A 13,407-nucleotide genomic window follows, 5' to 3' on the forward strand; every position below is an offset into this window, starting at 1 on the left:
TTTATCCAACAGCTATCAGCTCTTGAACTTCCTCTTGTAACACTAATCAGGGACTGCTCTGTCAAGACAAATGGATTGTCTGAAAACTCTTTTTTCAATAGGATATTTATTATCTATGTTTTGTATCTATTCTCTCTTTATAATTTAATTAAGTATTGTTTTTATCTTTATTTTTACAAAGTACCTGTTCAATGCAGCAAGAATTACAGTGCACATGTACATAATACAATGTATATGGCAATAAACTTTATCACATTATTGTTCAAATTTATTATCATCTGATTGTACAACCTGACAAAGTAGTGTTCTCCAGTCTGCAGTGCAAAAACATGCAAACACAAGACATAACTCACAGAGACCAACAAAACATATGCAGTTCATAAAAAAAAATATTGTTTAATAGATAGTAGAGTCTGAGAGGGTTAGTGTGAGCAGTTCATTCAGTCGTTCAGCAGTCTCAGTGCTTGTGGGAAGAAGCTGTTTCTCAGCCTGGTAATTATGTTCCTGTATCTCTTTCCTGGCAGTAACTGAAAGATGCTGTGTGCAGGTAGTAGGGGTCTTCAAACTTTTTGCAAGCTCTCTTCAAACAACGATCCTGGTAGATCACATCGATGTGGGGGGGGGGGGTGGGAGGAGGGGGTTGGGAGGGAGACTCCTGTGATCCTCTGTTGCTATTATGGACCTGTGGGTTGACCTCCAATCCAATGTCCTGCAGCAACTATATGTAACCAACCATGACACTCAATAGAGCTCCTGTAGAAATTTGACAAGATGATGGCCAATAGCCTTGCCCATCTCATTCTCCTTAGAAATTGGATTTGCTGCTGCACCTTCCTGACAAGTAAGGAGATATGAGTTCAGGATAGGTCCAGCTCTTAAGTGGACTCCAAGGAAGTTGAGTCTCTCCACTACCGAGTTATTAATGTTTAGTGGTGAGTGGTCATTCCTGGTCCTCCTGAAGACCACGATCATCTTTCTCTTGTCCACATTAAGATTCAGGTTGTTATACTCACTCCATGAGATTTTCTACCCCTTCTCTGTAGTGTGACTCATCATTGTAGATGAGGCCAACTACCATCTTGTCATCTGTCAACTTGATACCTTTGGAGCAGGATCTGGCGATGCAGTTGTGTGTCAGTAGTGTGAACAGGAGCAGGCTGAGCACACAGCCCTGAGGTGGATCAGTGCCTGATGTTCTGCTGCTGACCTGGACAGACTTTGCATTTGGAAGTCCAGAATCCAATTACAGAATGGAGAGAATCTCTCCATTCTCACCCTACTCTGCTCGGCAGAATGTGTTTTCAAGTTGAGCATTATCTTTGACTCCATTCTCTACATCTAAATAAAAGCTGTTGCTAAAGCACGCCCTTTGGGTGCCTATATTACTGTGTGATATGTGTAGCTTTCTTCACCAGTCACACACGAGTCCCTCTCTCTTTTCCCTGCACATTGGTAACGTAATAATTATCAGTGCTATTGTCATTGGCAAAATAGAAAATGTAGTGGACTCCTGTCTTTTCCCACCTAATTTTACCTTCCATCTCTGATTTCTATCTTCTCTTGCTTGACTTTTCAATGTCAATTTTAGGGCATTGGTTAGCAACCAGGTACCCACTATAGACAATGGGCACCTCTATCTACCTTGTGCACTTTCAATATCCTGCTTAATACGAGGACCCAGCTTCTCTTGCCTTTTTATGAGTTATAGAGTGAATGCAGCATAGGCCTTTCAGCCCATCTCGTCCTTGCCAATTGATGGCATTTGGGGCTAATTCTATTTTCCTTCATTTGTTCCACATCCTTCTATACCACGGGTCCCCAAACTTTTTAGACTATCGACCTCTTCATGGAATACTTGATCCCTCATTGACCCCTAGGCAGGGAGGTCACTACCAAAACTAAAGAACACATACATCTTTCTTCCAAGCTTAGTCCATCCTTCCATTCACTCAACTTATTCAAAGGCTGACAACATGGTGCCCACCAAGGCCCTCTCTTGCAAGAGGTTGGCCACAACTGCCATAGGCGCAATTTTCTATTGATCCCCTCTGCTTTCTACTGCAAAATTCAATCAATCTGGGTGTTATCAACCCCCTTTCGAACCTCTGGCATTTATCAACCCCTTGGATAGTCCCAGTGACCCCCAGGGGTTGATATTGACCACTTTGGAGATCCCTGTTCCAAACCCTTTCTATCTATCAATGTGTCCAAATGTCTTTTGAACATTATAATTGTACCCACTTCTACAGCTCCCTTTCACAATGAGTGAAAAGTTGCCCCTCTAATCCCTCTTAAATCCCTCCCCTCTCATTTTAATCTATGCCTGTGCTATATTGTTCTATGTACTTCCAGTAGAATCTACCCTGAAAATACTGACATTCATTTTATCCATTCCCTCATGATTTTATAAACCTCTACAAGGTCATCCTCTCATCTTATGTTCCAGGAAATAAAGACCTCCTCTATCCAACCTCTCCCTGTAAGTCAAGCCCTTCAGTTCTGGCAACATCCTGGTAAACCTCTCTTGCCACTTTTCTACGAGATCCCAATAGCCCTCGATTATCTACCTAAAACATGTATCTGAGGCTTAAATATACTTAATGACAACATCTGCAGCCTTTTGAGTTCGAGAATTCCAACGATTCACAGCCCATTGAAAAAAGATTCTTTCTCATCTCAATCTAGATTAAGTGCCTCATTATTCTGAAACTATCCCCTCTCTCCCAGCTGTAGTTTCCCACACAAAGGAAAACCTTACCTCAGCAACTTACTTGTCACAAACTGACAAAAACATAAATTTAAATTTAGACATACAGCACAGTAAACAGGCCATTTTGACCCAGGCCCATGAGTATGTGCCGTCCAATTTACACTCAATTAACCTACACCCCTGGTACATTTCAAATGGAGGGAGGAAACTGAAGCCCCCAGAGAAAACTCAGGCAGACACAAGGAGAATGTACAAACTTCTTACAGACAGCACAGGATTCGAACCCCAGTCTCAATCACTGGCGCTGTATGGGTCAATGAACTCAATACTTCTTCATACACAGTAGGGGTGGCTATACTTGCTTAACATAGAGCAACATATGATAAACTTCAGATGTTTGAAAGCCATATGTAAAAATATTTCAGACATGTTTTTACTCTTGCATATTTTGTAACAAAACTTTTACATATTAAGAAATAAATGTACGTAATATTTATTCAAGTGTGTAGTTTTTAAACTAATTTGTATTAGTTTCAGTAATCAAAAAGCACACATAGACATCCCAAATATTTTCAAAAGCCTGACTGATTCTCTGTGGAAATCTCTGCCCAAAGAAGCAGTAGAGCTGCCTCATTGAATATATTTAAGATACAGTAGTTTGGAATTAAGAGTCATGGGGGAAAGGCAAAGCTGGGTCCACGACCAGATCAGCTGTTATCTCACTGAATGTGGGAGCAGGCTTGACGGTCTGGATGGATGACTCCTCCTTATCCTTATTCAGGAATCTGCAGCATCCACAGCCAAGCGCAGGATGTGGGAAGCAACCTGATGCAAAGTTGTTTCCTGCTTCAGGACGAGGCCAAGGGGCCCACAGCACTGCTCTTCCACCTTTCATTCATCTCTTCCTAGTTGCTGATGAGAATGGGAAGCAGAGGTTGGGGTATGGAGGGGTTTAACCTCTGTACTGCCTGGTGCTGATTCTCCATCTGGTTTGGCAAGGGCTTGCCCATGGTCATTGACAGGACTTTCACTGCTGCTGTCAGCTCCATCTCGGTCTTCCCTTAGCACCTGGATGAGGTCCTCACTGGGGACCTCCTCCTTCCACTCATCATTTCAATCATCTTGCTTCCCCCCTCCCCCCACCAGAGTGCCTGGTCAGACCCCACCTCTGGGCCAGGCCATGTCCCATTGGAGCTCTCCTGGCTCAGGCCCGGCTTCTGCAGCCACTCCCTGCAGAGGACCCTCCTACCACACACCTAATGTTGGCGATGCTCTGCTGTGGCCTGGCTCAAACGAGAACCTGAGTCCAGCATGCACGGCTCACTCCGTTTCTCTGGTGCCCACTCCCTTTCCTCTCCTTGTCAATGCTACCCAGGCTGTGACCATCCTAGGACCCCTGGTTTGGCTGCAGGGATTTGGAGTGTCCTGGGGCAGCTTCAGGAGTGCTGGTTAACTCCTCCAGCCAACATATTTCCGTGACCTGCACATTACATGTCAAAGAAGAGCCGCAGTTTGGTCACGCCCATATAGTCATTTAATCTCAGGATCAAACTGGATAACCCTCTCTAAACTGCTTCAGAGCTAAAAAGATCTTTTGTTCAATAGATAAAAAACTATACTGTGCTCTACTTTAAATGTGGTCTTATTAAAGCTTAGTAGGTTTTCAGCAAGAGGTTCAAGAGTCTGATCACTGTTGGAAGGAAACTGCTTGAACCTAGAAGTTCTGGTCTTTAGGCTTCTTTACCTTCTACCTGAAGGAAATAAGATGACATTGTAACCAGAGTGACTAGGACCCTTTATGATGAATTTATAGATGCATTGACCACCGCCAGTGGGCTGATAACGCCTCAAACCGTGCATCTTGGCGCCTCACAGTTTGGCGGGCAGCAACCTCCTTTGAAGAAGACCGCAGAGCCCACCTCACTGACAAAAGGCAAAGGAGGAAAAACCCAACACCCAACCCCAACCCACCAATTTTCCGCTGCAACCGTGTCTGCCTGTCCCGCATCGAACTTGTCAGCCACAAACGAGCCTGCAGCTGACGTGGACTTTTTACCCCCTCCATAAATCTTCGTCCGCGAAGCCAAGCCAAAGAAGATAGATGCATACAATGAATGGGTAGTTAGAGGCTGTGATGGACCTGGGTGTGTTTGCTGCCTTCTGCATTCCTGGATATTTGAATTACCAAATCAGCCTGTGATGCAACCTATCAGTCAACTGTAAAGGCAGCCTCTGCTTTGAAAGAAATCTGAGGAGATTTACCATGTCAAATACTTCATAGAATTTCTACAAGTACACTATGAAAAGTACACTGACTGGTTGCATTGTGACTTGGTTTGGAAACTCAAGTACTCAGGAATGCAAAAGGCAGCAGCCAACATCATAAAGGATCTCCCATCACCTGGAGAGTATCTTCTTGCCACTATCTTCAATCAGAAAGTGCAAAAACCTGAAGTTCAACCCAACATGCATCAGACTCTTGAGCATTCCCATGCTACCTGAACTATAAACTACTCCAGGACCACCAAAACATCTGTCTGGTCTATTAAAACCACATTTTTCTTGCACTGACTGTAAATGTGAAAAAGTATCTATCCCTTTATATTTATTATGTTTATTTTCATCATTGCCATCATTTATACTATTTGTAGTTGGCACTTCATGTGGGTCTGCAGGAAGAATTTCAGTGCATCTGTACATTGTACAAGGAATTTAATTCTCACCCCTCACAGGCAAATTTGTTAATCTCAAACAGCAAACAGTGGAAGGCATCATGTCATAGTTGGTGGAGCTGCCATCTCAGAGCTCCAGTTATGCTGGTTAGTCAGAGTTTGCACATTCTCCCTCTGCCTGCATGGATGTCCAGTTTCCTCCCACATTGCCCACTGGATACCATCCTTACTATATGGATTGTTGGGAGAACATGATAAAAAGAAAATTAGAGGGAGAATGGCATTTTTGTTTTGTAAGCCCATTAAGTTTATTCTGGAATTAAAATTATGTGGAAATAGTGGGGCAGTCAGCAATATATATGTTTTTTGCCCCATCAAAGTCCACAAAATGTCCAGAGACTATTTATCTGAGTTTTAAGTGCAATGTTCTGATCATTGCATCTCATTCTAAAGAAATGCAGAACTGCAAGAGCGGCCAGCAGTGCAATATTATTAGTGTTCAATGAGATAGCAAATACTGGGTATATTTCACAGTTTTATTTTTGACAGCTGATTCTTTACCTACAGAAATTATGCAAAAATATTTTAAATTACTTTCTGTTAAGGATTTTATGTAAAGATGGGACATTGGAAGAATCATTAAATTCACAGCACATAGTACAGAGCTCTAATTATGAATTTTAAGATATCACAGCATACATTATTTCCTTGTATATTTAGTACACCATAATATGTCTTGACAAAAAAAAACCAAAACAATTGCAGAAAATGCTGTCAAACTAGGTACAAATCTAAATGAATGCAACAGGAATAATGTTTTGCAAGTTAATGTGCTCTTATTCAAATTTACCATCTTAATTTAAAATACCCACTTAAAGAGAGACATTTTATTAAAAAAATAATGCAGTATTTTACACCGAACAAGACTAATGAACTTTAATTGAAAATCTACACAGATTTTCTTCACAAGAAATCAAAGCCAGATAGAATTGTACATATTTCTGCATTACATTTTGGGAAATTTAGTTATCGTTTCCTTTCTGTCGTAGGTTTCTAGATTTTCCATTTTCAACCTTCCTTTTTTTGAATACGGTCTCTCCTCCTGCCTCACTCCCTAGAGAAGTTATTTCTTTTTGTTTAAATTTGACTTTGGGTTCCTGGGTTACATCGATCACTGTTGGAGCAGAGTACTCCACTGTGGGCAATTCCAGATCTATCTGTTCTCTAGAGAATAAGGGAAAGAGTAAAGCACTCAATAATTAGTTTGCATGTTGCAAAAGTAAAACTTTTGGGCAAAATCTGAGAAACTACATTTTCCATGACTCCTTAACACAATCCCAAGAATGATCTGCAACACTAGTAACTTACACAACCATAAAATCCCTGTTATGATATGCAAAAATAGCACAAGGAGTTAAGGACTGGGATTGCTAGCAAATACAAAGAAGGCTGAAAACACTCAGCAAGCCAGGCAGTTCCTGTAAAAACAGTTAACATTCAGATCCAAGTTATTTTGTCAGAGCATGGAAAGAAAGAAAACAAATTAGTTATCAGTTGCAGACAAGTTTAAGTTTTTCCATCACGTGACTACATACACAACCAGACGAAACAGTGTTTCTCCGGACCTCAGTGCACCTTATTTCTCACAAATTGAGCACATAATAACAACATACATATAAATGTAAAATAAATATGTAAAAATAATTTACACATTTTCATTTTATAGAGACCTCATTTTATAGGATACTGTTCATCCATCTCAGTCTGCAGGAAGAAACTATTTCTCAGCCTAGTAGTCCTGATTTTGATGCTCCTATATCTCCTTCCTGATGGTAGTAGAACAAAGATGCGTCATGATGGTAGGGAAACTCAATAATTCTTTGAGCCCTATTTAAGCAATGTTTCCCAGTAAAAGTAGTCAAAAGAAGAAAGGAAGACCCAGTGATCTTCTCAGCTGTTTTAATAATCCTCCGTATTGACTTCCAGTCTAATGCTTTGCAGCCTTCATACCACACAATGATGTAGCCAGAGAGGGCACTCTCAATTGTGTCCCAGTAAAATGTTATCAAGATGGAGGCCGAAAAATAGTAGGTGTGCTGGAAGCAGAGAGGTCAAAGGGAATATTTCTGGTGTGGCAAGACCAGCTGGATAAATTTTGCAGTATAGGCAACTTAGGCTTTTTTGCGTTATATATTGCCAATACCAGGGCTGCACTACATGCACATCAGGGTACAGTAATAGCTGTTTGTGAATTTGGGTGGGGGAGGACTATAGGTACGCAGCAGGAGGACTAGGTTCTTGGTGCCATGGGAGTCTGTCCAACTGAAAGGAGAGATATAGGCCCCAGTTTAATGGTTGGTCAAAGAGATAGCACCATCAGCAGGGCAGCGATTTTTTTGCAGCAGCTTGCAGTATATGGTCGGTTGTCTGAAATAGGACTCAAATCCACAAATGCCCAGTGGTAACAGAACCACCCACGTTTTCTCTGGACCTCACTTTACCTGCAACCTCTCTCCTGCTTCTCCCATAAAAAATTAGGATCACTTCCTCTTGTGTCTGCAAAGGCAGTGACTTTTTACATACGCTACCTTTTGATTGTCTTCAGCCTACACTGCCCCTATCACGAGGCTAACTCCCTCTCACCCACATCTCTGATTTCACGGAGCTCTTACCGTCAAGCTTGGCAAGTAGCTGGGGAGGACATAGCCTCCAGATTCAGGGCAGTAGATTTAAGACAGAGATGAGGAAGACCTGCTTCTCCCAGAGAGTGGTGAATCTATGGAATTCTAGACCCAAGGAAGCAATAGGGGTTGTCTCACCCAATATTTTTAAGACCCAGGTAGATTTTTGCATAGTAGGGGAATTAAAGGATATGGAGAAAAAGATGGTGGGTGCTGAGTTCACAGTCAGAATCTTGTTGAATGGAACCAAATATAGAATCAGATATCCAACCTGATCATTATGCAGTCCAATGGCCATTTATATTTACGACACAAATGAGTAACCAAGATTTTTTAGCCGCAATTTAATCACAATAAATGGAAATCATTAGCGCTCCAGTTACAGGAAGAAGTCCCCTTAACAGGTGGTCCGGGAAATCAGAAAACCAAATGCAAGATATATGGAATGACAAAGTCAAAATACACCAAGCTTTATAAGGAAAAAAGTGATCCCTTTAAATACTAACACAGTTAAGTTAATCAGTGCACAAATAAAGGCAAAATACGAATTAAATTGGTTTGGAAATTTATTTTTCTTTGAACAGAAAGATGAATGAAGCAAATCATGAGAAGCAGACCTCGGAGAAAAAGTGATATACAGCCATGAGACGGTTGTAGAAATGTGGGTGCCAGTGCTTCTCTCTAGGGGTGGGGTGCAGGTGGCTGAACCAGGGCAGATGGATAAAGTAGTCTCTATCTCAAGCTTCGGGGGCTGAAGGCATTCCACCAGGTGCCGGTGGCTTCTGGAAATCAGGACCAGGAGTGGAGGAGATGCGACGAGAGAGCAGGCAGCTGGGCGCAGAGGTTTGGGCTCCAGCAACTAGACAGTCCTGGGGACAAGTAGAGGTGGCTATATCCACAATAACATCAAAGAAGGTGGCATGATCCTCCACCACTCACTGCCTTTAAAGAATTTTCTGTCTTACCTTATATGTACAACATGGGAACACCTTGCCAGCCTTTGAAGGCACACAGTAAAAAACCTTTTCACTACATCTCAGCACACGTGACAATAATAAATAAATTTAATAACTGATCAGCTGCTCACCTCTCTTGCACTCTTACTGCTTCCCATTCCCCATATGGGTTTACATTCTTCTTCTTGAAGACTTTCTTTACTTCCTGTTGATGCTCGTCTTGAGGCAACAAGTTTTCTGCTTCTGTGTCAATTTTCCCTTCAGACTTGGTATCACTTTCAACTTCTAAAGCATGCTCCTTCTGTAACAAAATAGACTCAACTTATTTGAGAAGAGATGCATGAGGAAGCTATGGAAATGAGTACAATTAGAATGTTCAAAACGCATTTGGAAAAATATGGATAGGAAGAGTTCAGAAGGAGATGGACAAAATGTAGACAAATGGGACTCACCCAAAATGCTAGCTTGATTAGAATGGATGAGTTTGGCAAAGGGTCTGTTTCATGTTGTATAGCCCTTTTGACAATTTTCAGATTACTTGTACGTAGACAGGGGCATAGCTAGGGGTGGAGCGGGGGAGCGACTGCCCCTTGAGCAACTTTTTCAAAAGTGGCGTCTTTTCAGCCCAGCAGCCCCCATAGCCTTCCCGCACCGCATATTCACTCCCCCTGCCCCCACACCGAATCATGACTGTACCTGAAGGCAGCGTTGCAATAGTGCATTCTGTGCCATTGGTTAACAGCCTGTTATTCTTTTAAATTTCCCATTGACAATGCCCTTTGCCTTCTGCTACTGAGTCAATTTTTAAATCTATCTTGCCACATCCCTTTGATCCATTCCATGGCATTTTTGAGCAACCTTCGAGTAACTTCAATCAAGTGACTTTCTAAAATCCATTCATACTTTATTAATTTAAAAGCCTCATTAGCACTCCTCAAAAAAATCTTTATCAGATTTATCAGACACATCGCTTAATAAATCTATGCTGTCTGCCCATGCCTCGATAAGTACTGATTTATGGTGTCTTCAAGTATTTTTATCCAACAATTTGCCCAACAACATGGCTAAGGCCAGCACCACATCAGTAACCTCCCAGTGTTCTAGCACCTTGCCTTTCCTAAAGAGCAATAAGTCAGTCTAGGTTATTGAGTATTCAGGATCCTGGGTTAGATTTTATCCAGCGATTCATCTGCTTTTAAACAAGTCAGATCCACCAATACATTTTCTCACCATGTTATTAATATCAATGGCCATTATCACTCCATGAAGGCTTTTGCAAAATACTCTTAACAAAATTTTACAACTTCATGCTTGTTTTCATCATCAATCGGTCCTGCTCTTTGCTTCCCAATACTCTTTCCTTTCATCTAGACAGTGGGAGTTTTCTTTAATTTTATCAGCTAGTGATTGTTTTATACCCTTCTTTGGTGTCCAAATTTCATCTCTACACTTTCAATATTCAAAAGCACTCTACAGCATTGAGCTTTTGTTTTTGCTTCATCCGACACGAGATTCATGTCCCCTCAAAATCCAGAGGGGAAGGGACAGTTTAGAACTTTTAAGTTCCATTTTCCATTAAAAAAGCCTGCAGAATTCTCATTCACTTCTCATTGAAAAACTCTCACTGCAAGATTTGTAAGCATTTTCCACAGATCACATGAATGTAGTATAAAGGAGAGAAAAAAAAAATCACAGCAGGAAACAAGAGCGTTTACACTCCCAGCATAATTATCTCTTTTCAAAATGAGAATTCTGCATGGTCAAAAAGGTGGAAAAGTATATTTGGTGAAGATTCTGCTTCTAATGTTGTTCCATCCAATAACTGAAAATCAATTTTGATGAAAGGTCTGGACCCAAACCATCAGTTTTTTATTTCCCTCCACATAGGCTGCCTGACTCATTGATCCACCATCAACTTTTTTTTGTTCCCGATTCCAGCATCCGTAGGCACTTAATGACTACAATAACTGCCTGGGAGTAGGAAGACATCTCCCTCTTCCGCTCTAATTTATTTATTTTATTTAAAAGCATGCATTCCGTCAAACTTGAACGCAGACATGTAGTAATGGCAGCCACCCTCTCTCCAGGCGACACTGGCAGGACTCTGCCAACTGAGTATGAACGTGAGACCTTTCTGGGCAAGGAAGAGGCCAAGACTTTCGATCAACTCAGCCCAGAGGAGAGCATCAAGAGGCAGGGATAAGATGAGCAAAGGGTGCTGGGTGTTTTAAGTACTGGATGCCTGGCTGTGGCTGCCAATTAAAAGTGTGTGGTTGCAAAATGTGTGCATGCACACACGTGCACAGCTGTGGTCGTGGCACCGTTTTTATGTACTCTCACTCCCCCAACATTTAAAAACCTGGCTATGCCCCTGTGCATACATACATCAGATGTTCAACAACTTTGTAGACTTACCTCACCTCTGCATTCTTTTAACAATCTCGGTTCCATTATTGTTGAGGTAACAGAACATACCTGAAGAGAGACGTTGGTTTCACTTTGTGGACTGGACGTTTCTGTGTCTTTAGGCAGTTGTTCTTCTCCTGAAGAGTCCCCTTCAGAGCCTTTCTCTGCAGTTTCTGCAGCTGTTGATTCTTTAGCAGATCCCACAGTCTCAGTCTCATCCTTGTCAGCTGTATCTGAGCATTCACTAGCAGAGACGAAGCCCTCTGGCTTTTCCCATTGCGATGCTAAGAGATACAGAAGTAACACTGTAACTGCAGAGTATAAACAGCAATAAGCAAGTGAGCAGACCTTGTCCCAAGACAAAAGCAGCCTAAGTACCAGTTAAACTTCCAGAGCATAACTTTCATTTAAGCAAGTCTGTTGTGTCCCAACATATTTAGGATAACTAAAGCTGGCTCATGAATGCAGCCTTCATGTTGGGCCTGTTATCTATGCTGCTTCTTGATTTATATTTTGGGCTACTACAACATTTATTGCCCAAACCTGATGGTTAGCTATCTTTGTGAACCGCTATTATCTGCATGCTGCAGTTATCATACAATGGAGTGGCTTGCTAGGCATTTCCAGAGGACAGTTAAGAGCAACCATCTTGCTGCAGGTCTTGCTAGATGTTTATTGTCATATGTATCAAGATACAGTGAAAAGCTTCATTTTGTCTACATCCAGACAGCCCACAAAAAGTTGCCACACTCCAGCGATACTGTATATTTAAAAACTCAAAAGAAAACCACCTGGTGACAAGCTTCACTGTGACTGTGGTTAAACTGAATTTCTAGTGTTTTAACATAACAGGCAAATAAACTTAATTCTCAGCAGCTTCCTCCCATTCCAGGAACCGGTTGGTCATCAATGGGTGGATTGATCAGTCACAGTCCTGGTAAGAGTGGCCTCTGTAGTCGCAATAAAATGTCCCAGCTCCGACACCTACCTGATGGCAAACTTCCTCACCTTAAGTACATCAGGGAATCAGATAGATTTTGTAAGCTCAACTTCACACTATTAGTTGTATTTTAAATTTATTTTAAATCTGCAATTACAATTCATAATTGCTTCGGAGGAAGTTGAACTCATGTCTCTACATGTCCAGGCCACGTTCCCTTAGCCCAGCTAATGAGAGGTAATCATGCAAGCCTGTGCCCAACGTCCAAATTGGCCTGGGAAAATTACGGTAGAGATGCGGAGGATTACTTGATTAAATGTCATCGATACCCTTGTACTCTGTTACTTGTTTTGCGCTGTGCTAATGTGTCCAATATAGGGAGTCACTGTACACACACAAACAGAAACTATGTAGATTTATCAGTAGCCCTATTAGGAGATGAAAACATTGTAAAAACTCTGAAATTTATCTGAAGCTTGCCTCACCAAAAAAAAACACAAGGGGAAAATATTAAAATCACAATTCATACCCCATAATCTAGAACTTGTCTGCAAAACTAAACTGGATCATTTTGTTCTAACAGGGTGGAAAATAAACAGTCAATGGAACAAATACTGGAGATCTGAAATAAAAACACAAAATGCTGCAAAATGCTCAAGTCTACAATCTGCAACAACAACTGTTTCTCTTTCCACAGATGCTACCATAAACATTAACATACATACCTCTTGTTATATGATTGTAATAGTAGGTGCAGCCTTCTGGAGTAACACCTTCTACCCATGAAGAGGCCACCAGATCCTGATAGAATGCAATAATACAAAGAGTGAGGCAAAGTATATTTCTAGACTGTGTAAACAGACAATGTTATTTACTCTGATGGAAAATTTTAACACCAATCTGATTTTCTTTGCAACCAATTCATATCTGGCTACATTGAATTCAATTAATGAGTTAACCAACTGTTGGAAAGTATAACCAGTTGCATTCAGTTTGCCTTTGACCCCCTGTTTTTTCAGACACTCGTAAGATGGAATTGCGC

At 41.4% G+C, this 13,407-nt stretch overlaps 1 protein-coding gene across 1 annotated transcript in view; it reads right to left on the bottom strand.

Moving 5' to 3' along the window:
- Positions 1-5,904: 5,904 nt before the first annotated feature.
- wbp4 (WW domain binding protein 4) overlaps positions 5,905-13,407 on the bottom strand; it is a 30,366-nt gene continuing 22,863 nt past the window's right edge. The window contains exons 7-10 of the mRNA XM_069889571.1: positions 13,091-13,166; positions 11,495-11,709; positions 9,151-9,320; positions 5,905-6,606 (exon numbers count right to left, since the gene is read on the bottom strand). Of these exons, the coding sequence (XP_069745672.1) occupies positions 6,405-6,606; positions 9,151-9,320; positions 11,495-11,709; positions 13,091-13,166 (663 nt within the window). The 3' untranslated portion in view covers positions 5,905-6,404. The remainder of the gene's footprint in view (positions 6,607-9,150; positions 9,321-11,494; positions 11,710-13,090; positions 13,167-13,407) is intronic.

Source organism: Narcine bancroftii, chromosome 7, assembly GCF_036971445.1.
Source record: "Narcine bancroftii isolate sNarBan1 chromosome 7, sNarBan1.hap1, whole genome shotgun sequence".
Lineage (NCBI taxonomy): Eukaryota > Metazoa > Chordata > Chondrichthyes > Torpediniformes > Narcinidae > Narcine > Narcine bancroftii.